The sequence below is a fragment of the Trachurus trachurus genome (assembly GCF_905171665.1).
Source record: "Trachurus trachurus genome assembly, chromosome: 3".
Lineage (NCBI taxonomy): Eukaryota > Metazoa > Chordata > Actinopteri > Carangiformes > Carangidae > Trachurus > Trachurus trachurus.
In genome coordinates this window covers 22412143-22437349 of record NC_139893.1, presented here as the reverse complement: position 1 = coordinate 22437349, position 25207 = coordinate 22412143, and the positions used below count along the sequence as shown (strand labels likewise).

General features: G+C 41.0%; 1 protein-coding gene across 1 annotated transcript in view; it reads left to right on the top strand.

Moving 5' to 3' along the window:
• Positions 1-1268: 1268 nt before the first annotated feature.
• Positions 1269-25207, top strand: part of ntrk3b (neurotrophic tyrosine kinase, receptor, type 3b) — a gene marked incomplete at both ends in the record, with an annotated part of 175015 nt that continues 151076 nt past the window's right edge. Inside the window, one exon of the mRNA XM_083969282.1 lies at positions 1269-1510. Within this exon, the coding sequence (XP_083825408.1) occupies positions 1269-1510 (242 nt within the window). The remainder of the gene's footprint in view (positions 1511-25207) is intronic.

The window sequence follows — 25207 nt, the reverse complement described above, 5'->3', positions numbered from 1 at the left end:
ACTGAGAGACCCGTGTTTCAGACCAAACACTCTATGTAAGTGATTGCTGTCGGAAGATATAACTATTTAAGACTTATATTAACACAAAAATATCGCTTACTTCTGCTTTAAAAATCAACTATCAATACTCAGGCTATATTCAAGCATCTGTTCTGCACACTGCTGTTACAAGAAACTCAGAGATGATTGGTTCCCAAATTGTGGACTGTGTGGGTCAGGAAAGCATCACTAGTGGTCTGACAAATGAAATGACATGGAAAAATGACACGGGGAAAAAAAATAAATTAAATAATAATTAAAAAAACAAAACAAATAAATCCTTGGAAAAAATGCAAAAAAAATGTGGTTGGATGGGGGGCACTAACATGTTTTAGTGGGCCATGCATTGTAAAAGGTGAAGAGACTCTACACATCCACCTGACTTTGCATTTTTCATGTTTTATTGATTTACAGAATTGAATCAAAGTGGATTTAATGCAGCTTCTTTGACACAGACTCTTTCATCAAAGTGAAAACAGATCTCTGGTATCATTTGATGGAAAATGCATGTTGTTGTTCCAGCATTGTTTCTGTCTGTGTCTGTGTGTTTAAATGCTTTCATCCAAACATGTATTTTTATTTCCCCTTTAATCAATATCTTTGTAAAATATTTTTTGACCAATAATAATAATAATAATAAAAATCACAAATGTATGCCGATTTACTAACTAATACTGTAATAACAGTCTTTTTGTATTGATATATTCATTATAATGCAGTCGATGTGCTGCACGCTGTATGAATCATTATATGTCAAGTGTGGCTCTAACCACTGTTGATTGCATGCAGTTTCTGCAGGTAGGAGGGACTTGATGCTCCAACTTCTCGTTTTGTGTCTCTGCTCTCCAACCAGTCGTCCTGGTCCTGCTTGGAAAGAAACGACGACACGGCAGCACGGTATTCCGGGGAAACACCATGTATCTTCAGATGAATAGACGACGGGAGCCTCGCTTTATTTCGCTGTCTTATTTTTAATTCCCGTTTTTTCTCCTTTTTGTTGCGTCTTTTTCTTTCTTCTTTTCCTCCCTTTCACGCAATCTCTGACGCGCAAGGACACCACAGCATCCATCCACGGCAGAAACGCTCACATAGAGCATCCTCTGTACAGACGCACCACCATCCTCCTCCTTCCTTCCTTCCTCCTACTCTCCTCCTCTCCTCTCTCCTGTTCTGTTTCTAACACAGAGGACATCGGGACCTCTTTTTCTCCCCCCGATTTACCCGGAGACATGGATCTATGGTTTCATTCGATCCGGATTTGCTGGTGGAGGGTTTTGTTTCTGATGAGTATTTTCCAGGACTATCTGAGCTCCATGCTGGACTGCCCGCTGACCTGCAGATGCTCTCAAACAGAGATCTATTGCAATAAGTCCGACAACGGCAGGTTTTTCCCTTTACTCGCCCTGCAAGATACCGGGAACAATGGGACCAATGTTGACATAGAAGAGTTATTCAAAAACATCACCTCTATGTAAGTAGATGCGGATTATTCCGTGCGTTTTTGAATCGTTAATTGATCACATCCTCGGTGAGGCGTCTGTGTTCCCGGAGTGTCTGTTGCTTTTTCTTTTGCACCGATCTGACTTGTTGGCTGATTATCTCTTTTAATTCACAGACTTTTTGCACTTCACTCACTGTTTATTGGCCTTTCTTTTATAATAAACCCATCTGTAGCCATCGCTTCTGTCAGTGTGGAAGGGGAAATGCGCTTATTCTGGTACAACAACGCAAATCCTTTAGAGCTATACCAACAAACTATCTTGCAAATCGAGATTTTTTCTTCTTCTTATGCGTGTGTATGTGTGCGTGTGCGTGCGTGTATGTGCCCCCCACCCCCTCCAATAAAGTTGCTCCTCCGCAGCGGCACCGCAGGCCTGCATGGCCAAATGACAGAAGGACGTTGCGGAGAACCTCAGATCACCCATTCACTTGATTCCTCGTCCTCGTGTTACAGCAACTGCTCCGACAGATTGTGCTAAATGAAACAGAAATAAATGGTGCAGTAAGGTCAACCAGTTACATCTCAGCCCGCATCCTCAGAGGCCGATGCGACCCGACAAACTTTATTATGTGCAGATGATGCAGAGGGTCTAGACTGGAGGAGGGGGCAGCGGGGAGCGGAGAGGGGGTGGGGGGCTCACTTGTAGCTTATCCAACCCCCACTACTACCCCAATCCACCCCCGCTTCAGAGATATAAAAACCCAGGATGCTTCACTTTCACGGGATCCACGAAGTGTTTGCTTAAAACAGAGGAAGCGATGATGACGGCAGACAGCCCCCCACCCACCCCCACACCCCTCCCCAACGCTACCCACCCACTCACTCACCCATCCCTCACCCACACACCCCCAGAACTACATTTTCATTCTGCATCCTCTCAACCCTCCCTTCTCTTGCTCCCTCTCTCTCCCCTCCCTTTCTCTCTCTCTCTGGCATCGATCCTTCCTGCCAACATCAAAGCTTCCTTTCTTGAAAAGTCAGTAAAAAAAAAAGAGAGAGGGGGGGGGGGGACCAGAGCTCGGGCCTTAAAATAAGACCTCTGGTGTCGATGGGGGTGATTTGCATATAAAGTGAACATCTCCCTCTCTTTCACGCACTGGAATTCCCCGCACGGCTTCCCCCGCGTCGTCTTCAAGCCACAAAGGACTTTTCCTCCCATCAGTTTTTTGGTGGAGCGATTACCCTTTATCCGTTTGAGGGAGACAACAACTTATTTTGTGACACGGTCCATCGCTTTGCTGTGCCACTAGAGGGTAGCCTGGTACCCTCTATGCACCGGGAATCTCGAGCTCTTTACAACACTGGAGTCATTTACGTGACTGTTTTTTATCACAGACTTCTTTTTTCCCAGGCTAATCAGGTGCAGAATAAGAGTCATTTTAAAGCTCAGCAACATTAAAAGCAAAGAATAGCAAAGAGATGAAGGGTAGAGAGGTCACAGCACACTATTAGTGATTAGTGTGACCCCAGTGTGACCCTGAGATAAAGGTTTCTTCTATCTAAACCTGCTCCTGTTCGCTTAACACTAATTTATCTCTTCTCTTATTCACTGGGATCAACAGTGGGATAATCCGGTTTGTGTATTTTCACTTAAAAATGCCTAAAATCCAGTTTATAATGAGTACAGAGTCCTGCGTTTAATTGCCTTTTTGCCTTTGAGAAACCCTAATGCAATTGACCCAGGACTAATTGTGCATTTCATGGTCCCTGGCCATGCAGCAGGCTGGTTTGTTTTCTTGCTGCTCAGCATGGATGACAACCTCCACCCAGCACCACCGCTCAGTGACAGCTTATCAGAGGCGCTGCCCAAAGTCTCATCAGCTTCCATATCTGATGGGAATTCAAACCACACTGAGATAGTGGTGGGTAGAACTTGTGTAATATCTGACACACTGGACACTCGCCTCTGTATGGTGATGAACTATATATGATACAGTTAATTCTTTGGCTTGAAACGTTAACAGTATATAAATATGTATTGTGCTAACTGAGACATAATAAACAACAGAGGTGAATTGCTTGGTGTTAATTTATTAACTGGACAGAAAAAAACAAGCTCTAAAGATAACCAGCATTAATACAGAGCATGTGTGACTGAGGCTGCAAACAGTGCAAATTGTTGTTGCTCCTGCGTCTCTTTGTGAGGTGTTAAATGAATGCATTTTGCTAACAAGAAGTCTGTTTCATTCATCACGAGGGAAACAAGGAGAGATGAGGAAAATAGAAAGTAAATCGACGGCTCAGAGCAGGAAGTGTAGGAGGATTGGTCAGCCAAAAAAACCTGCCGAGTTAGTTTTCCATTTCTCTCACATTAGAGATTCATCGTCACAAGAGAAATCAGTGTGTGAAGTGCATAAAATAAGGCCTCGCTGTGATACTTGAAGACGGGACTGTTCTCTGAGTGCTGCTGAAGCGTTTGACAGGTCTATGTGTACACGCTCTGACCGCAGGTGCACAGTTGTTTGCAGAATCCAATCAGTGTTTTCACCTCTGGCATTGGCATGATGTTTGGCCTCATTTTGTTTTCCGTCTTTTTTGTGCTGTCGAGTGGCTGGTTTTGAGACAATGGTCTGATGTATCAGACAAATCTATACAGTCATCACCGTGGCGTCAGTTGCTAAGTGCCTGCAAAATGTATTTACAGAAAAATCAGCCCCCTTCATCTCCTCCCCTTCATTCCTTCATCCTTCCATTTGACTATAATTGTGGATGTATTCACCAGCATCCATGCATTTCCTGCTGAAACTGCTGCAGAGCACTGAACTAAATCAATTTGTGAGAGAGTTAGTGAATGTCAACGTGCAAAAGCTGCATTGGTGAATGAGTCATAACTTTTTGGTAACATTACAAAACATTTTTTAATAAAATATAATGTACAGGGACTAATCTCACAATCATGTAATCAATGTATAAACATGTTAAGTACAGAACCTGTAACCTCCTGAAAGATCATATTTTTTCATCATGTGCACAAAAAAGTAACTGTCTATCATCAGTTTGAAACATCACCATCAGCAAAAAGGTTAGGTTTTCTGTACTTGCCCAAAGAATATGGAGATTTTCTTAGAAGTGAAACATTATGTAATTTTCTGTTCCACCTAGAAAATGAGGTTAAGTCCCTCAATTTCCCAGGAAAACTGCACCACTTTTATAGTGAGGACATTATGACATTTAATGGCACCGTACGGTATTCACTGTAGTGTAATGCCTAGCATAATCTCACCGGGATTTATAGTTTGTCAGTTCTATTTAAAGATCCCCTCTGGATAAGTTTGAAGACGTTAAAATACTTTGCTTTGTATTATGGTTTATCCTGAAAGAAAATCAATGACCTTGGTTAAACATTCTCCACTTCATCTAAACATCCAAAATCTATATGTAAAGACTTTTGGTTAAAAAAGCTGAAATATACCATGTGTATGTGAGGTTTCCAGTTTTCCACATTACATTGCATGTTGGGCAATGATTGGCTGTCTAGTTGTGATGTCATAAAATATGAGGGTGGAGAAGCTTTCCTCCTCCAGCAGATGAATGTGAAACATCCCTGCAATTTCTATCTCTGCACAAAAAATTGAGCCATGAAAATAGTGAGAAATAAGATAAACACACTCTTCAGTAGAGGGAGGCTTAAAAGATTTAGTCCATCTATCCGGCATCTATCAATCTATCCATCCATCTTATCATGTACTGTATGGTGTTTGTTATTACTAGGGGAAGTCATTAGGGCAGATGGTTCTCTTTCAAAGATCCTCCATTGGTGTTTGAAATGAACCAACTGCCTAAAGTTGTGTTGTTTTGGCGTCTTTAAAGTAAACCCTTTCTTAAATCAAAGAGATTTATGTGGACTTGTAAAATCACCAGCTGTTTATCTGCAAGCAGAGTCCCACACTCCAAAATGGTTTACTCTTTATCTGCTTTGCCAAACATAGCTTGAAGTTTATCATCTGATAACTTTAAAATCTCAATGATCCAGTCAATAAATGTCTGTTGCTTCTAATATCCTGAGACTTAAGCTATAAACCCTCAACATATTTATCCTCATTAATGTTTAACTATCCTGGAAATGTCACTTTCAATTGTTAGAAGTCAAACATACTGGAAAGAAACCAGAAAGAGGTTCAGGTCATGTGTTGGCACCACTGAGTTCCAGTCAGACATACAGGATAAATTACTAGTATCCTGTATCAGACTTGGTATCTGATCTACAAACAAACAACAACAACAAAAGAAGAAAAATAAAGTAAAAAGCTGTCACAAGAATCAGTTGCATTACCTACTGAAGTGTGTACTTCACCTGCCATCACATTCAACAATTACCTAAAAACTTTGGGTCAATATGATTCCTTCAAGAAATGATTTTCTTTTTTCTCGCTTTCCATTTTTCTCTTTTTTAAATTTTAAAACACCTCGACTCTGCTTGAAACTATCGATCTTTGGACACCCTCAGCTTCAAATTTTATATGAAACCTGCCAGCTATGTGATGCTGCCAAAGAAACCTGTTTCACGTGTTTCCAAGGTCCGCTTAGGTGACTTGTGTGGGCTGAGAGTGTCCCCCAGTTCAGACACTGAGCATTGCTGCGTTACATAAGTCAACGTTTTCTCTCCCTCTTTAAACTCCTGTGCAGCCCACATACTGCATGTGTGTCTGACTGTGGCCAGTAGCAACTACAGCTCTAAATATCTGCTTTATAATTCTTGCATAAGGCTCCTGCATGGGAATAGACAAGTTAATTTTTATAGGATTTCACTGGAACACAAGTGGAATATTTCCTGTTCAACTGAGAGTCTTTACTAAAGTGGAGTAGTTGAACCCACGATCTTGTGCACATTTGGATGTATTTAAAGGGCCACTCCATCTATTTAGTTATGAATTTCTGTAAAGGTAGGAAAATTGCTATAGACACATTTAGAAAACAGATAAGTGAAATAAAGCAGTGCTGGCTGCAATCTTCTAAATTTGACTCCCTTGTACCGGTAAACTAAAGATAATACCAACACCCACAATTTTGCTAATGCAACACTAATGTCTATAACCTCCATGTCAGATTAAGTTCTTGTCTTTGTAATACAGGCTTTATCTAAGGCTCGAGAGAGCCACAGAAGACATTATACAACTATCCCAAATTTGTCTTGCCTTTCACTTGCAGAGTTGTACGGCTCGTCGTGAATAAAATAGTGGAGTGGTCGTTCAACACCTGGAGGCAGCAAAATATGTTCAAATAAAAGCAACGTATTGGACTAATTAATGTTAAAAGCACTGATCCAGTTGTGCAATTTTTTTTTCTTTTGCTAAATGTGCTGTTAAATATATTTATTTCTCAGCCTCAGGGCCCCGTTTAAAGGAACATTCATCATATGCACGGTTAAATTGCTCAGTAGAGGTGCTGGATTTGGCAGCATTAGCAGAGACATAAAGGATGAGAGAGATAGCATGACAGGAGAAAAAAAAAGTAATATACCCTACATCTCCAACATTAGGTATGACAGCAAAGCATAAGACTATTCTTGGACATATTTATAATGAAATCTGGTTTAATTGATAATAACATACTTGCAGCCAGACTGTGTGAATTTCAGATATTCTGAGTAATGATTTGATTAATATCTTTTGGGAGAATAACTGACAACTTCCAGATTTTCCCAGGCCCACTGAGCTGGAACACAGTCAAAGGGTTTTGTACTACCCCCTAATCTGGGATGTCAGATGGATGTACCTCCCCACCGCCAACTCCCCATCCAGATGCACTCACACACCTTCACTCCTGCCTCCCCCTCCTTGCTGCCAGTAAATTTATTTATTTCCCCTCCACCTCCATCCCGCTCTGTATCCATGCATGTCCCTATCTTTATTTCCTTATACGCTGTTGAAGTCTTGATGTCTGGGTGTCTGATGCCCAACTCACCTGAATCTCTTTCTCATCTTGACTTATTTTTCTTTGTAGCATTGATATTTTTCATTATATTGTGTTTTTTTTAGGGGGGAGGATGTTTTTTTCATACTGTCTAGGGTGAGATGTCTTAACAAGCCTTCAGGGGTTACTTTGTGTGATCTGCCGTTTTTGGTGTGTTAGTATCATTAGAAGGCGCAAATACATATAGGAAGAGCCTCACTTACACTCTGTTGACTGCTCTTGAAAAATGAGCTTTACACCTGCTTGACTTCAGCCTCGGATTTCTGCTTTACATTTAAGCAGATATGAAGCAAAAGAGACACAGTCATATTTTCACTGCAAACCTGCTGCACTATAGCTCCCCTTATGGAAAAGGTGCAATATGTAAGAATGTGGCCAAAAACAGTTACTGCAGTCAAATTCAAAACACAGCGATCTCGTTTTTTCTCCCAGTCGTAGCGGCAGCTCAGTGGACCAGTGGAGGCTGAAATGCCACTGACGCCGCCGTGACTGGGAGAGAGCACTAGGTGGCGCAACATGTAAACACGTAAATTCAAAACATAAACATGATTTGCAGTCTGCAAAAAAAGATTTTTAATGCGAATACTCTGGCTGTACTATTGTTGTTGGTGAGTTCAGCTTTATTCCTGAGTCTCTGTGACATAGGCTATTAGGAGGATTTTACGGCCAGTTGCTTTAGATTTCTTACATACTGTACCTTTAAATAGCACTAATCAACACATGATTTTCCTTCATATTTGTGTCAATACATGAGTTCTGGTTCAGATTTTTTTTTTTTAAAAGCACACAAAAAAAATCTTAGATCTAGGAATATGAACAGATTTTTCTCAAGCTTCCTTTCTTTCTTTTTTTATCATTTAACAAAAAGTCAGACTTCTCTAATACAAAATGTCTAACCACAGGAGACAGGAGGCTACATTAAATTAATTTGAATAAAATAGATGGAAACTGACAAAATATGGATTTGAAATGAGAGATGGAATCTGTCAAGACACATCTCCCGGTATATGACGGATTTCTCACAATATTTTTACAGAAAAAAGTTTGATAATAACCCTACGTTTTAAACTTTTAAATTGGTTTGGTGAGAATGAAGCAGCAGGATACTAGATAGACAGCACACAGTGTCACTACTAGCTAAAACAGCTTTTAGAATAACTACAGTGGCTGCAGTACTGTGTAATAAAAGGAACATTTTGTAAGAGTTATTCATTTTAATTAATGAATTAGTGCCCTGTCTTAAGGTATTAAATCGATTAGCAAGGAAGTGATTTACCAGTGGGACTCAGGTGACCATGGTAACCTTCAAACTTCTCGTCAACTTCCTGTCCCGTGCAGTGTCGGTGTCAGTGCTGCAAGTGTCGTTTAACCACCCAGGCTGGAGTTGCTAACACTTGTGCTCCAGGTCGGTTCTCACCACACAGACCCCCTGCTGCTGCCGCAGTGCGAGGCATACCTCAGGCTGTGCACGACGGGCTTCTCTGTTATAAGCATATCATCAAGTTTGCATGAGCCTGTCTTTGTAAAAAGTAGGTCACGGCTGCCATCTGAGAATTAGGAGAGAGCGCCTTTTTTTTCTTCTTCGTTCAGATCCTCTACATGCAGGGATGCAGTGAGAAGTCCCGACCATGTGACTGACCCAGCTTCTCCCACGCCCCCACCACCTCAGCTCCTGCATCTGCAGGCAGCCCTTGCGCCTTAAAAGATGCATACTAATGAGGCACCCCCACCACCGCCACCCTTTAACAATCAAAAGATGCATTGAGGCTCGAGGGGTGAAAAATACTGAAGGCTCTGCTGTTTCAGCCAGGATTAGAAAAACCCTTTAAAGCCCTGCAGCAGCATTCCGGGGGCTTTCTGTTGACATTTAGTTGAGCTTCTGCTTTTATACAGCAGATTATGAGTCAGTGTCGCTACTGTGGGCAACAGTTTATCATGTCAAATTTAGGAGATTGAAGGGGGCTGAAAAAAATCATGTATCTACCTATTTAGACTGCCATTTGTTCCATGGTGGCATGAAAAAACATAAAACAGACCCGACTGAAATGATTCCCTTGTGCATAGTCAATCGATTTCCATCTATTTACATGCATTGCCTTTTGCTGGAATTTTTTATTTATAATGTGCCATGTGATTGCTCAGTAATAGGCAACAATTATCAAGTACCTGCTGCTGTGAGATATCTATGAGGCAGACACTTTTATGTCTAATCAGGTAGCAAGAGCTTTACTGAGGTTTTATTACAGTTAATCATGTTTAAACATGGTATCTCCAGGCTTAGTGAAGCCACACTGAAAGCAGCATTATGGCTAATTCCTTCTTATGCATGATACTGATGGATGATTCATAGTATGAGGCATTGCTGTGATGGTGGTGACTTGGTAACTGTTTTCTCTCTTGAACTCTCCCTCTCCGATTCTCTCTGTTGGTCCGTCTCTGTCACGCAAACACATTGTTAATTTCCTAAGCGATAACCTCTACCCAGGTCAGGATGTATGTTTGACCCTCACAGCGTCCATCACCGTGTGTCAACTTCACCGCCAGACGTCACTGAAAACCTAACCTTCCTCCTTTCTCTCCTGGGCCCACTGATAAAGCTCCTGCTTATTATGCATGTGGGATGTTTTGTGTTTCAAAAAACATCAATCATCATGTATTATCAAGTAGGATGAGTCACCCCCACCGCCCTCCATGTCAGTTATGACTGGCAGGGCTGTGTGAATAATGCAGATCTCTTAGTCCTCACTGAACTTCAGCCATGTTCCTCTACGGGTTCGCTTTGTTGGTGGATGCTATTCAGCTGCATTCAGTGCTCCATTTGGTGAAAAGGGAAACATTTCCACAACAAGTCCAAAGTTCTGCTTCATTGTTCATCTCTGTGCTTTTTCCATTCATCTGCAGCTCTATTGTTGCCTGCAATAAAATCTTGCTTAGCATATCTCAGCGTGACCCCACATGGCTCCTGCTTGGGGTCATTTGTAGCTCCAAGCTTATTCCGGCCTTGCACCAGACCATTAGTATTAATTTTGTTAATTTTACTATTTTTCAGGTCACAGCCATTTCGGAAGCTGTGAACTAGAGGAAGAAAAACATTCACTTTCAAAAGCTGAAAAATAGTTGCTCTGTTTTTTTGGCATTTCTTTGTTCGCAGACAGAATAGCAGCATTACTCATCACAAAGCAGAGAGAAACATATATTGGCCCTGAGTGCTATACCAGCCTCTATTTATTGATTACCTCAGATGGTCTGATATCTGTATTTGCTGTGTTTTGTTGACTATTGGTGCGTATTAACACTACATCAAAACATTATGGACACGACAGGCCATTCAGCCGTGCTCACCGATCATTCTCAGTGAGCCGAGGACCCTGTGGCCATACAGGGGTAGAGAGCACCAGGAGGGTTTTTAAGACCCTGACAGAGCTTTGTGAGGCAGATGAGAACACATTAATAGTAAATGGTCCACTGGGACTCAGCTCTCCTTCCTACTGGCTCCCTGTTGGTGCAATGACCTTGGCACCCCAGTCAGAAACACGGCCACTCTCCATCTTCTGTCATAGGCTAAAAATCTAATCTTTTTAACAAGTAAAGGATATCTCCTCTCATCCTGCTGACCACACTCTCCTCTCTGACATCTGCATTAGCTACATACATTACCCTCTTACATTAAAAAAGTCATTTTTTCCCCCCTCTTTCCAATACTTACAAATTGGATTCTTCTGTTCTCTTTGCCCTTTAGTGTCCATTTTTTGTTGTCCTTATGTCAAGCTCATAGACTGTAAAAAGAATGGACGTAGCGTCCGTGACGTCACCCATTGGTTTTGGGGAGTCGTTTTTGTGACTCAAATATGGCGGCCTGAACAGCGCCATGTTGGATTGGCCGGCCGAGAACCCGCCCACTGGCCTCGAAGCGGCTGTCCACGGAGCTGCTCGGACCTGTCACTCAACGTTTCCGCGCCCTAATTGGCCAGAGTTTTAACCTAATAACAGTAAAACGGCAGAGTTTTAAAAAAAATTCACCGCCCTCAGAGTGTGTGCAGGGGTAGAAACTATTGATTGAGACGAAAAAACGTTCTGACACCAGGCTTTTAACATGTTTACTGAGGATGTAAAGTCGGCGATTTTAACATGGGGGTCGATGGGGAATGCTCCCTTCTGACACCAGCCCCCATAGGAATCCGAGGGGATTGCAGTTTTTTGAACGCGGAAGTGAGCTTCACTTCTCAGACCGACAACTGCCCCCTTGGTCAAGCTAAGCTAACCACCTGCTGCTAGCTTCAAATTAAGCAAATAATTCTAGCCTTGATATTTTTCATTTTATTGTTAAAGCCTTTATTGTTAAAGCCGGAAGGAAGACTGCATTTCCCATGAGCTCAAGCACGTGTTGTCGTAAAGATGCTTATCTGGCTCGGACATCAGGGCTCCAGGCTAACTTTTTTGTGAGCAGTTTTAGGCAAATTACTTTGGAAATGTATTTAAAATCCTCAAGAACAGCCTCTAGCAGGACAGCGGAGTACCGGAGCAGGCTGACTTTATAGCCCTGGATGGGTGCTCAAGTGTGGGAGAGAGGAGAGAGTCAGGGCAGAGGAGGAGAACCGAGTCTCGGTACATGTAAGCCCACCGAGTCTGAGACAGACGTGGAGCACCAGGACCGCTGAGTTTAGTGACACCGAGCTGCTCCGCCTGCCTCAGCTGTCTCCGGTGCAGAGAAGCTTCTCACTCATTCGTTTTCTTTTTCTCTCAATCTCGGTCTCCTGTCAAATTGCTCTGCTAGTCTCTGTTGGCGCATGCGCATAGTCAATTGCAGTAAATCGCTCCGTCTTTCCGAGGAAATGCTGGGTGAGTCGACCACAAAATAATCATATCAAAATAACTACAAAGATAAAACGATATATCTATTGAAAATGGACATAAACAAGCGTGGGTAATGTAGATTCATCCACATTAATGAGACTCTTTTATAACCAAAAGCAACCTTCACTGGGTATCTTTAAGTTGCACACCTAAAATATGAAGTGTATTGGGAGAGTAAGGCACTGCGTTGCTGATGAAGATGAAATGCTTTAAAGGTGAAGAATGTTGTCAAAGCAGAGGCCACACTTGTCAAAAAGTGATATCAAAGAACATGACATTTTGGCTTTAACAGCTGATATTGTTGGTGCATATTAAGTAAAAATTGTAAAACCAAGCAGATGAAAATAAACTAAATCTGTAAACTGTGCAACACATCACTTTCATGTTGTAATAGCTACAACTATTTTAAATTGTATCATCCCTATTAAATAAATACAAAATAAGATAAAATAAATCTATACTAAAAAAACTGAAGTATAATCCCTTGAACCAATTACCCTAGGTCTTTAATTAGGTGCAATCTTAAATGACATGTTTCTAGCATTTATTTACTCCCTTTTTTAATTCCTCTTAAGAATTTACATTGATTATAACACAAAATGGAGTCCGTTTAATATTTTCAGTGCACAGTTATGCATTGCTAAATGACTAACAGACAAACATCGGACAATTTGTGACCTTATTCCGCCGTGATCGGGACACTGGAGATTTCAGTAAATTTCATCATCCAATATTTCGTGCATTTCATGAGGCACAGAGTTTGGTGTATAAGTTATTAATAACACATGGTCCCCACATTATACAAGTCAATGTCAACAGAGTCAACAGGGCTAAACAACAACAAGTATGAGTGCAAACATTACTGGGAGTGGTGGCACCTTTGGGAGTAGAACCAATTAGGTGTCTCGGTAAAATTATACTCCATGAGGAAAATCGGAATCTAAACTTTTGACAGGACTTGATGGAGAAACTGGCTGCCACGTCTGTCAGGATAAGTGACTTGAGGCGGCAGCTGTCTGCATTTGACACTGTGAACTGTAGATGCTTCCTATTTCCAGAGGAAGCCATCACCTGTCAAGCATCACTAATGTGTTTATTGTTACTGGAAAGATCAACTTGTTCCCCTCTGGTTATTTTAGAGAGGAGACAGTTGGAGTGTCAGTGACTGAATGTTTGGTGTTGTGCAGATCACTGCCTTGTTGAAATCTATTGTTTCAGGGCCTTAAGATATTTTTCCTGAATAATTATTCCACTTTTGATACTGTCGGATGTGTTATGCGACTCTATAGATTCCCTTGGGCACAAACATGTGTAAGACTCCCTGCCCGTCCATCCTGAGCATGACATGACTGCTATACTGTATCTTTGTGGTATATTTGTGTCTATTCATAGCCAATGTTGCCTCTTTTGCATCTCTGTGTAGTTGTTTCTCATCAAAATGGGGTTATTTTGTGGCTTGTCCAATTGGCCCATAAGTAATCCATCATAAATGGTGATCACTCATTATATAACATTATTAGCACTTGTAAGGCATGCACAGTAGGGTCACAATCCCCTGCCAAGGCTTGATGTTCTTGTAGACAGATGAGGTGTGTTCTGAGGTGACCCTGTCTAGCTCGGCGGATTAGGAGTGGACTGGCATTTTAATAAAATACCTAGTACGAATGTGTGTAAGACAGATAGACAGAGTGAGAGTGTTATTTAAATGGAAGCTGGAAGAAAGCAAACAAATCAAATATTCAACCTTGACCTCTGTCTCCTCCTTGTTTCATCCTTCCTACTGGAGGTAATTGGTTTACACTATAGAAAACTGTAGTATGTGAGGACGAGATGTTATTACACATCAGTAAACAAGACATATTTTGAAAGTAAGAACCTTCCATAAAATCCCTTTTTGCTTGTACCCACTAAATCTGACAAAGTTGATGTTTATTGATTTGCCTAGAGAGGAGGAAATGTGGAAGCAATTCTTTGTAATGAAAGGGTTCTTCTGCCAAAAACACTGACAGTATCAACTGTATCTATTTTGTAGTCCACCTTTCCAAGTTATTATTAGGACTGCACCAGTACATGTACAAGCCTGAGATTCAAGTGCCTGTGTTTGTTAAGACACTGTCAAGAGATCGCATTCTGGTGGTTTCCTGCACCCCTGCACTAAATCGAGTCTGGTGCATTTTGCTGTAAAGACAAATGGAGAAATCTTAATTATTGTTCTTAATTTGATGGGAAAAACAGATGTAGATTATTTAAATAATAACCAAATGAGTATATAAAGGCAAACCCCAAATGTTTTACCACAGTTAAAGGAAAAGTTCAATATTTCAAAAGAATAAACTTCTAGTTATATAGTCTTACTTATACTATTTAGAAGCCAACTTATTTGCTTTCTTACAGAAACCCATCCAGCTTTACAAATATATCTATTTCACATTATGGCTGTTCCATTACTGTTCCATTGACAGAGTTTCAACCACTGTTGCACTGACAATAGAAGAGGGGATAATGCATATTCACGGGGCAGCACTACTTCTTTAGGGCAGCTTGGATGCTACAGTGACTTGGTATTGGAAACTGAAGAGACAGATACAAGTTACACTGGCTATGGCTTTTCAGTAAGCCAGGCTAGCTGTCTCCTCAGTCATCTCCATCACTCAAACTATTGTATGCATAAAGGCAAGAGAGCATATTTACCAACATACTGAATTATTCCTTAAAACTCATCAACCATTTTGTTTTGTTTTTTGTTAGATATTATGCAATGAATTTGGAAGCAAAGTAGTTACTGCAGGTTGTATTTCATCAGGGTGTTCTTCATAAACAACAACAACAACAACAACAACAACAATAAGACAACATTATTAAACACATATTACATGTTTCTTTCTAACCCTTCTTGTATGATTTGAAAGCAGCAGCAGTCCATGAAATCTGTAATATATAGTTCCAGGACACTGCTAGCGAATGGAATGAAATATTAAGAGGATTTCCACTGATCGATTTGATATCATCTAGTCGAAGAATATGTGTGGTTATATAACCTGTGAATTTACCATATTTGCACAGCCTCTTTTAAAACTCTTACCCCTGTTCAGCCTGGCAAATCTGGTCTGAATGCACTCCTTATAATCAAGGTGAATTTTAAATAAATGAAACCTTTGAACATGCGCAGTCTTTGATCCTTTGTTTTGAGGAGATGATAGTCCTCTTTTGTCTCTTGCACCTCTCCTCCACCACCTCACAGTTTTTTATTCCCTGGAACAGGACACCTTCAGTCACTCTCAACCCTGTTAACAGAAATAGCGCTCTGTTATTTTGACACCTGGCTAAATATCACCTTGGCTGAATCTAAATCCAGCTGCGAGCCTCGTTGTCTTGCTGCAAGTGTAAATTCCTCCTGTCAGAGTCCTTCGTCAACATGGAAATGCTAATTTACCAGGAGCTCTAATTAGCACGAGGACTCAGGTGGAGAAGCATCAGACACACACACGCGTAATTCAGCTTAACCTTTTGCTTTGATTTCCCTCATGGCTGATTTCTGGTATTCAAAGCAAACAGTTCTGTTTGCCCTCGTGGTTCTGAACCCTATGTCGTGTTGCTGTGTATCATTTTGGAACTGTGCTCTCCATTATTCATGCCTTTCAAGTTAATACACTTGCACACACACATACACATGCCAAATTACTGTGTCCCTAAGCATCCTTACACATGTTTCACGGCATTTCTGCCATCTTTAGGACCTTCTGTGCCATGATTAATTGAATGTATATATAAACCTCCCCCTAAACACTCTGAAATCATCTCTTCCTCCACCAGAATTACACCCTTTTCAACTCCAGCCTCCATTTATTTTCAAAATAACAATAATAATAATGACTTATTTTTCTTCTTTTTTTTTGTATTGTAGAGCTCTATAAATAAGGACAGTGGTGGGCTGATGAAGAATTACACCTTAGAAAACTCCACTGAGACTCACAATCATTTTGTGAAAACCTATGAGTGATGCTATACATGTTTAATAGCCTATAAATTGGATTTTTAAGTATGGAGAAATTTTACATATCTGATCATACCAATCGTGGAACACGGAATTACCTCATGACCTAACACTCAGTACTCAATTGACATTTTAAGGAGCTAATTATTCTACTTGGGAATTAAACAACACAACTAACCATTAACATCTGATGGGGAAAAATTATTCTTATTATAATTCACCATAGAGTTGCTGGGATGTCTTATTCTACTATCCTAGTCCTAAGTCAGAGTCATGTATGTTTATGTTTCTCCACGGACATCTAGCCAGTCCTCTGTGCTGAGATAATAACAAGGGGAACGCATTATCTTCCCAATGGCAAATATAAGCTGTTACACAAAGGTCAAAGTTCAGAGCAAAAACAAAATGGATGATAAGGAACTGGCAGATAAAGAAATGAAATATAAACAGAGAAGCGGAGGACCCCTAAATGTCCATTTTCGCTGTAAACTGGAAGAAGACAGAGACAGACTTGTTTCAGACCAGGAAGCTGCGATGGAGTGCAGTGAAGTGTAACCCAAACCAAACCGAGTAATTACCTTTTTTTTTCTCTCTCTCTCAGGTAATGGCACTGCTAGGAAAAGGATGGTAAAGACACTATTTGTGGCTTTTAAGTCCCTCAATTTCCAGGAGTTACATAAAGATGGGCGCACTGAAGTCAAACAAGAATGGTTAAAATGATAGAACCTCAAACAATAACGTTAACTGTGTGTTAAAGCTTTTAGTAGCAGATAATGACAGTGGCATGAATGTTAAAATGTAAGTACATGTTTGACATTAGAGGCTGTGCTACCATTTAAAGGGATAGTTTGGGTTATTTGTTGTGAGGTGTTTTGAGGTTCTAATTACTTGCAGTAGATTCAGATCAATTGCTGCCAATTTAGAGAAGCAGCACACAAGCTGAGTGATGTACTACTGCCAACTGGGTCAGCAAAAAACACAATTCCCGTTTAAAACATGACCAAAGACAAAACATGTATCAGCTCATGTGTACATTTTAATTTGAATATTCACAAAACTTTATTACTCTGTCAAGCAGCCCTTTCCTTTGGAGCTACATTTTTCAAACAATGGACTGACACATTCCTTCCCACAAGAAGATCTGCTGTATTAATCTGCAGATCAGCTTTTGGAGTTAGGTGTGTAATTCCAAAGGTAGGAGCTCTTTGACAGCAAGATAAAGCAGTAAAAATGAACTGAAATTAGTTTTTTTTTTTTTTTTTTTTTTCTGTGGGCATTTTATAACACCTTTTCTGCTGACCCCTTCCACAGCAGCAAATCACTCAGCTTCTCTGCTGGCCCTCACACTTTTAAAGTGTGAGGATGTCCCTGTGTGGGGCCAAAATAGAAACTCTTCAGTGGATCTAATCTGAATGGTTAAACAAGCTGATGTACAGCTGAATGTACTGTATGTAGTAGGACTAAGTGAATGGAGATAAACATCAGAAGTATTAGAGGTAGACATATTTAACCCAGGTAATTTCTGTGTTTCATAATTGGGATAATAGCTGTGCCTTTGTCACGTACCCTTATAATAGAGATGCTTATCAGATGCTATTAAATCTAATTATAGTGTTTATACCGACACGATTAGGTACATCCTTGAGACTCACTTTCAAGGCTGTGAACTGATCTCAACTTTAGATGAAGAACTTGGACATGAGTAGAATGCATATGTTCCTGGGTCATTCCTGTTCGTTACAAGACGCATAATTTTCACTATAGTGTCACTAGACTAATGTCTGTTTAGCTGCAAATAGATGTGTTATGTATTCATGATTAAATTCCATTGACACTGACCCAATTCACAGACATGTCATTCTGAGCTCAATTTACTGCTAATCAGGATGTGAAGTAATTACAGAGCAGAGTCATCGATCAGGGGTGTGGTCCAAGGGATCCACCAGAAGTTTGAGGAGATAACAAAGTTCCTTTTAAGGTTATCTCAGTGTGTGGGCAGGTGTCTGGAGCATGAAGGCACTCCACTCCTCGGCCCTCAATCTTAATCCTCACCCACATTTCACTCCAATTCCAAATTTCAAACTTCTCTCCTCCATTATGACACTCAACCTTTTGAGAGGAACTTTAAGAGGAGGATGAACTCTGAGCACAGCTAGTCAAATCAATCTAGTCATGGTGGAGGAATGGAGCGCTTCATTACTGGGAGGGCTGAGGAGCTCTCCGATCAGCTCTCTAATATCACTGTGATCCTCTTCTCTTTTCTTACCTAATTGAATTCTCCAGGAGAGATGCCCCTCAGCTGCACATTTATCATATCCTGAAATTGGAGGAGACTAGCTCCATGAAGGACGTGCGCAGAACATTTAATCTACCACTCGTTCTGTAAGCCGAGCACTGTGGTCTCTGCCAGAGCCTGAGTTATCCCACTGTAGACCGCTGGCCTTCAGAGAGGTTTTATTTATTTATTTTCATTTCACAGCTACCCGAGATTAACAGGGGCCGCAGCAGAAGGCGCACACGTTCCGTATCAAATGTGCTGCCCGTCATGTACAGGATGACCACTGTTTACACCAGATGGCATCATAATCTATAATCAAAGTCCTGTGAATGCAGCTGAGTGCACAATATGTCTCTCTCCACTTCAGCTCTTTCTTTCCCTCTACCACTAACTCTCTGTCCTCACAGTGGTAGATGTTCCTTTTCCTCTCATTTTCCCTTTTTGTTTACTTGCCTTTTCTTTGCTGTGGCCATATATAGGATCCAATTTACATAAAGATTGAGTGCTGATGAGTAGGCGAGGCATAAAGAAGATATTTTGTGGAGGACAGTTGCACATCCTGCTCCTCTGCAGGGGACACTTTAAATTGTTGAGCATCATGTTACACCAGCAGACCCACGTCATCCCTTGTCAGACTAACACTGTAAGGAACCATCTCTCATTATTTAGCTCAACGGTATTAAAATCATGTCCTGTCCTGCCTTGCCTTATTCTGTCACAATCAAATACATATCTATTTTACTTGCCCTAGTGTTACAGTGTATCACATTGTATCCCATCTTATTCTGTCCCATATCCAATCTTGTGTAACTTCCTTTCTTCACCCATCCGAATCCCATTCTATCTTTTATTCTCATATCAAATCCAACATCCTATAGCCATCTTAGTTTTGCATCTCAGTCTCTTCTACCCTACCCTATTTTATCCTATATCTTATCCTATCTTAGTATAAGATCCCATTTACAAGCCTATCTATCCTATCCTATACTATCTTGTTCTGTCCTGCCCTGCCCTGTTGCACATTTCCTCACAGAACAAGGTCCCTTTATTATAGCCATATGATTGTGTCCAGTGAGTGCAGGGGATTTTGTTCAAACTTTTACATTCCAGTAAATATGAATGTCTCCAGGTGGCACATACTTCTAAGTACACTGCATAGCTTTATGCTAAAGTTCTGCCACATTTGCATGCAGTGTGGTATTTCTGGCAATGGTCCAGTGCTATAAGATCACTTATTTGATTAAACAGTATCATGTTCAGCAGGATAGTGGAGCTAAGAAGAGTTGAGGTATAACTGCTGACAGCAGCAGAAAGCCTTTTGAATTATGCTCATGTTGTGTTATGGTTGTGAATGGGAAGGTCTACCTTCCATTATCTAGTGTCTCGAGGGCAATAGGCTTGAACCTAATAAAGCCAACCCATGATTTCAATCGTTGTGATTTTTTTTCCTGTAAGCAATTTCCTATCCTTCCTTGAATTTAGGTCTGCTCTTCCGTTGTTTTGTTCATTTATTAATGTCATCATTCATTCAAGCTTCTATTCTGTTTCAAATGTAGAAAGAAAGAAAGAAAGAAAGAAAGAAAGAAAGAAAGAAAGAAAGAAAGAAAGAAAGAAAGAAAGAAAGAAAGAAAGAAAGAAAGAAAGAAAGAAAGAAAGAAAGATTTGCTGTGGACTTGTTTCATTTAGGATTCTCCTTGTTCACACAGGTAACAGACAGTCCCTGAAATCGTTTGACTCAAGTTTTGACTGACACGCTACAATGCTCTGTTGTTGAATTTCACTAGTTTCAAAACAAAATGTCCACTGTTTGAAAACTGCAATTGTTTTGTATAGCTACTTTGGTAAGAAATAGATTTCTCTTCAAAGCTGCACACAATGATATTTTTATAATAAAAAAGATTCTGTGAACACATGTTAGGAATAATTTAGAGCATTTTAGCATCATCATTTGGGTTTCAGAGCTGCAGCTCCACTGATCTGAGTCACTCTCTCTATGTTTCCAGATGCAATGGGAAGCTGAATCTAGCGAGATGGCTTTGATTAACCCTCTATGCTACCTGCTCAGCACAAAGTCCAACACATTAACAGCTAGCTGGAGTGTATTGCAAAACTTAGCTGATGAGGAACCGGGGGCGGGGCTTCCAGGGGGACTGGGAGGGCGGTACTCTCCCACCCGGGGTCCACAAGGGCTTGTTACTGTCAGGAGGATTTTTTTTGTTTTTCTTCAGGCTTTTATGCATTTATTTTGACAGAACAGCTGGAGAGAGACAGGGAATCAGGAGAGAGAGAGGGAATGACACGCAGCAAAGGGCCGCTGGGTGGAATCCAACCAAGGTCTGATGCCTGTTTATGGGGCGCCTGCTCTACAAAGTGAGCTACACTACTCAGTATGACAAATTCTGTTTGAGGAAGCACACCCCGCCCCCCATGATATTGAGCAGAACCACTGATCATCAATGTTTTGCTTGTGAGCCCCGCAGCTGTGGGCATGTGTATGCTGTAAAAATATCTAATGCCAAGCTTTATTGGGTTTAAAGTTCTTAACAGGCTTGAAAATTACGTAAAACCCGACGCCGGGCCAACACGCGGGTGTTTAAGACCGGACCCGACGTGGCCTGACTCACCAGTAGTGACGTCATGTGCCCCGCCCCCCAGCCTGGCTTTGATTTGTTTCCATCAGGCATTGGTGGATTGGTGGCTAAAACAGAGCTAAAAGCAGTGTGGATACTGAGCTTTAATTGGCCAGTCAAAAGTAAATGTTGCTCATCGTGTGTATGTAAATCAGTGCTAACATGTTTGCTCCAGCCTTGGATGTGGTCTCCTGTCAAGGTTGTGTTTGCAGCTTGTCCACCTGTAACAAGATGGTGCAAAAATCAGTTATTGCTGCCTTAATGTCTTGCTTTGGTTGCCATGAAAACAAGGTGGCCTTACTCCTGTAAATGTTATACACATTTTTTGAGAATTTGTGAATAAGGCACTTACAGGGCGCCAGCACTCTTTGAAAATATCCCGTATCTAAGATTCAGTGCATTTAATGGTGTAATGGTAACTGTGGTTTGACAGTGTTGATGTACTCAGCTTATTATGTCATGCAGATGGAGGTGTAGGCTACAGTATTGAAAGTGACATCCGCTGATTTGCAGATCCTCTGCCGACTGAGCTAATGCTGAGTAACTCCAGTATATAGTCAGCTGAATCCGGAGAGGATCATAGCTTGATGACACTTGGCAAAATGGCATACTAATTATAGTCATTTTCATTTTGGGCAGAAATGCTGGAGCTCAGTCATGTGCAAAGCGTTGATACCTTTCAGAGCACGGACCAATGCTCCCACGACGTTTAGCCCTGCCAAATCTCTGCTGCGGATTGGCTGAGCCTGTAGCAAGCACTGACACTCAGAGGCTTAGGTAGTTTCCACCCAGGGCTGGATCGGCAAACTGGTGACACAGAACAGTCTGGGGGCAGCCTTGGGACAGCATACTGGCTGGGAATATTAACAGTGTTAAAACACTCTGAGCTGATGGCTCTGGCGCGGCTTCAGAGCAGCACAACTTTCTCTCTCTCTCGCTCTCTCACACACACACACACAAGAATTGAAGTGAATGGTAAAGTGGCTGACGGATAGTTTCTGATGTGTAGGGTTTAGTTTTAGAGCCAGAATAAAATAATTAAATCGCCAGTCTCTCTAATATAAATGATCGAGCATCAGGCTTTTGCAGCTTATTGTTTTCATACAATGCAGCCAAGATACTGTTGTTTAGCTGATGGTGTTTTCTGAAATGTATCTCTTACTTGTCTAGCCACACACACACACACACACACACACACACACACACACACACACACACACACACACACACACACACACACACACACACACACACACACACTACACTAGTCTAATGACTCGACAATTTGCTGTATGAACATTATTATTGTTAGCACTAGGAATAAAATATATGCCTGTCATACTGATTTGAAGAATATGAAAAAGGAGAAAAGATGCTAAATCTGAAGAATGTTGCAGAATAAGAATAAAAGTGTAGACTGATGCTAATGGATGTGAAAATAAAGACCTGTAGTGTCTTGCTAAAGAAAAAAAAGTAGTTCTCAGTGTGATTGTTATTGACAGGTACAGTTTAAAGGGTTTAAGGGCAATTGAGACCATGCAGGTATGATCAATATACATTAACTACCCACACAGTCTTTGTAGCGCTCCTGAAAAAGGTCTGTATAGCATTGTAGCCTAAATAATAGCCAGGTCCACTGAGACCAGCACTTAGTAGGAGCAGCTGCTGGGCTGATTGGTCCATAATTTGGGCCATCTCTCCCCTAGAGGACCAATCCCTGGGAAACCACAGATAACTGAGAAGAAATCAACTGAAATTCATTGGTGCCATTTTTCCATTTTGCGTTGTATTGAACTGAAGTCCTTTTGTTAGGCTACTCTCTCTCTCCCTCCTTCCATTTGTCTGTCCCTATGGATTTTCAGTTGCAGTTGCTGGTAAAATTTGAGCTTTATCCTTAGTGCTGAATCCATTGTTTCTATGCAGGGCAAATCATTTTTAATACAGCTGTAATTTGGTCAATTTTGCCTGTCACTTTTATATCGATATCATATTCTCCAGCTCACGGTCTCTGCTGTTAATGTAATTGAGACAAATTGTGACAATTTGCCCAGTTTTCATATTTTTCCAGTAAATGTGCGGCAGAGAAGAGCGGCAAGCCCATTTGTTTCCATGGTGTTTCTATCTGCCAATATGAACACCGAAGCATTCTTTTTTATTTTAACCTTTATTCATCAAAGGATGACTGGCTGAGCCTACCTGCTCATTTTTATGTCCTATGGTGAAATAGGAGAGAGAGGTAGAGTACAGATTCCTTTTCTCCACTCCAACCTTCCTATTCACAGTACCAGCTGTGAGACAACACTTGTGAGGCACTCCACACCCAGATCCCCACAGTAATGCTTCTGGGTCCATCAGTGTGCATGACTGTGTGGACACGAATCAGGCTGGAGCATCCAACAACACCTTCCCTGGAGAAATGAAGGTGAAAAAGTGTACATTGCACACTGCAGTTGGCTTTGTATATTAATACTGATGTTGGAGGGCATTTTGTAAATCAAATTCTGACCACCAGATGGAAGGCAGATATAATTTCATAGCCTCATACATTAAGAAGGAAGCTGGTACTGTACATCTGTCTCTCGGTGCGTGTGATTGCATTTGCATAGAAGTAACAGGCGTAGGTTTGTTTCAGTGAGCGAAACCGGAGGGATCGTAATACTTGATTCCCATTTACAAGGCTTGAATGCCAACTGTCCCCCATGATTGGTTTGGAGGATGACTTGTTCCAGCCTACCAGTTGCAGTAACGTTGAGCGAAATAGCTTCCTTTCCTCTGTTTTTCATCATTGCTACTTCCTCTGTGTCCTTTTTCATGCATCTCCCGGCCTCATCTTTAACGCAGCCAGCGAACACTTATGAGTCAAGCACAAAAAGTGCACACACACACACACACACACACACACAAAGAAAAACAGGTTATCTGATTGATGTTAGGCGTGCGCTTTAATCTAGAGGAGAGCTACTTCACCACTGTGTCCCCACTCTGAAGTGTTTGGGCTGTGGAAGAGTGCTGCTCTGCCTTTATGAAAACAGAGAGGGAGGCAGGATATAGATCAATATCCCAGGAACACACCAGAGACATTCTATTTTATTAAACATTTTCCCATTAAGGCAGTGGCGTGAGCATTGTAGATCATTCCAACAAAGTCGTAAATCACACACAGACAGCAGTACTGGAAACAATGGGCAGAATTAAAGGAGATTAGCGAGAAACAGGAGAGCCTAATGTATCTTATCCTTATATGAGCTCACATTTCAGCTGTAACACTTCAGTGATAATGTAGGATCAAAATTATATCATGTCCATCACATCTTCATGATAAAAGCGTGACTAATCCTCATTCATATTCATAGACAAAAAATGACTGAAACACCTAAAGAAGCTACATTTTTTATGCTAGTACTTTATTGTTACAGTTCTGTATTTTTTGTGGGGGGAAAAACTGCAAAAACAAGGTTCGTAACAGTTCAAGGAGTAAAAAAAGAGTATGAACAACATTTTAGGTTCCATGCAAAGTAAACAATACTTTAGCGACAAACCTAAATACGGAAGCTCATCCATGTCAAAACTATACTGCACAAAGACAAGGCAGAGTTAAAGAGTTAAAGCTGCACACGCTATTAAAAACAAACAATGGATTAAATTATGTTATGATGTCCACCCAGCTCTACAGAGCATTTTTTGTCATTCAGGTCTGTGTTGTCGTACAAGTAGGCCTATATAAGATCCAGACACTATTTTCAAGAGTTGATGGAGGCTGAAACAGAACCTAAACATGAGTAAATATTGGACTTAAACTCATTGAGTATCCAGAAAAACAGCTTCAGATGAATGCCAATGCTCTCTGTCTACTGGATGTGTAAATAAGCAGCTGTTTGCTAACATGTTACCCATATCAATTTTATAGGGTATTAATATGTCAGTGTGGTGTTTATGGCCTGTAGTGCTGCCCACAAGTGAGAAAGAAATCAATGCTTTTACAGGTCCTGCCCATATAC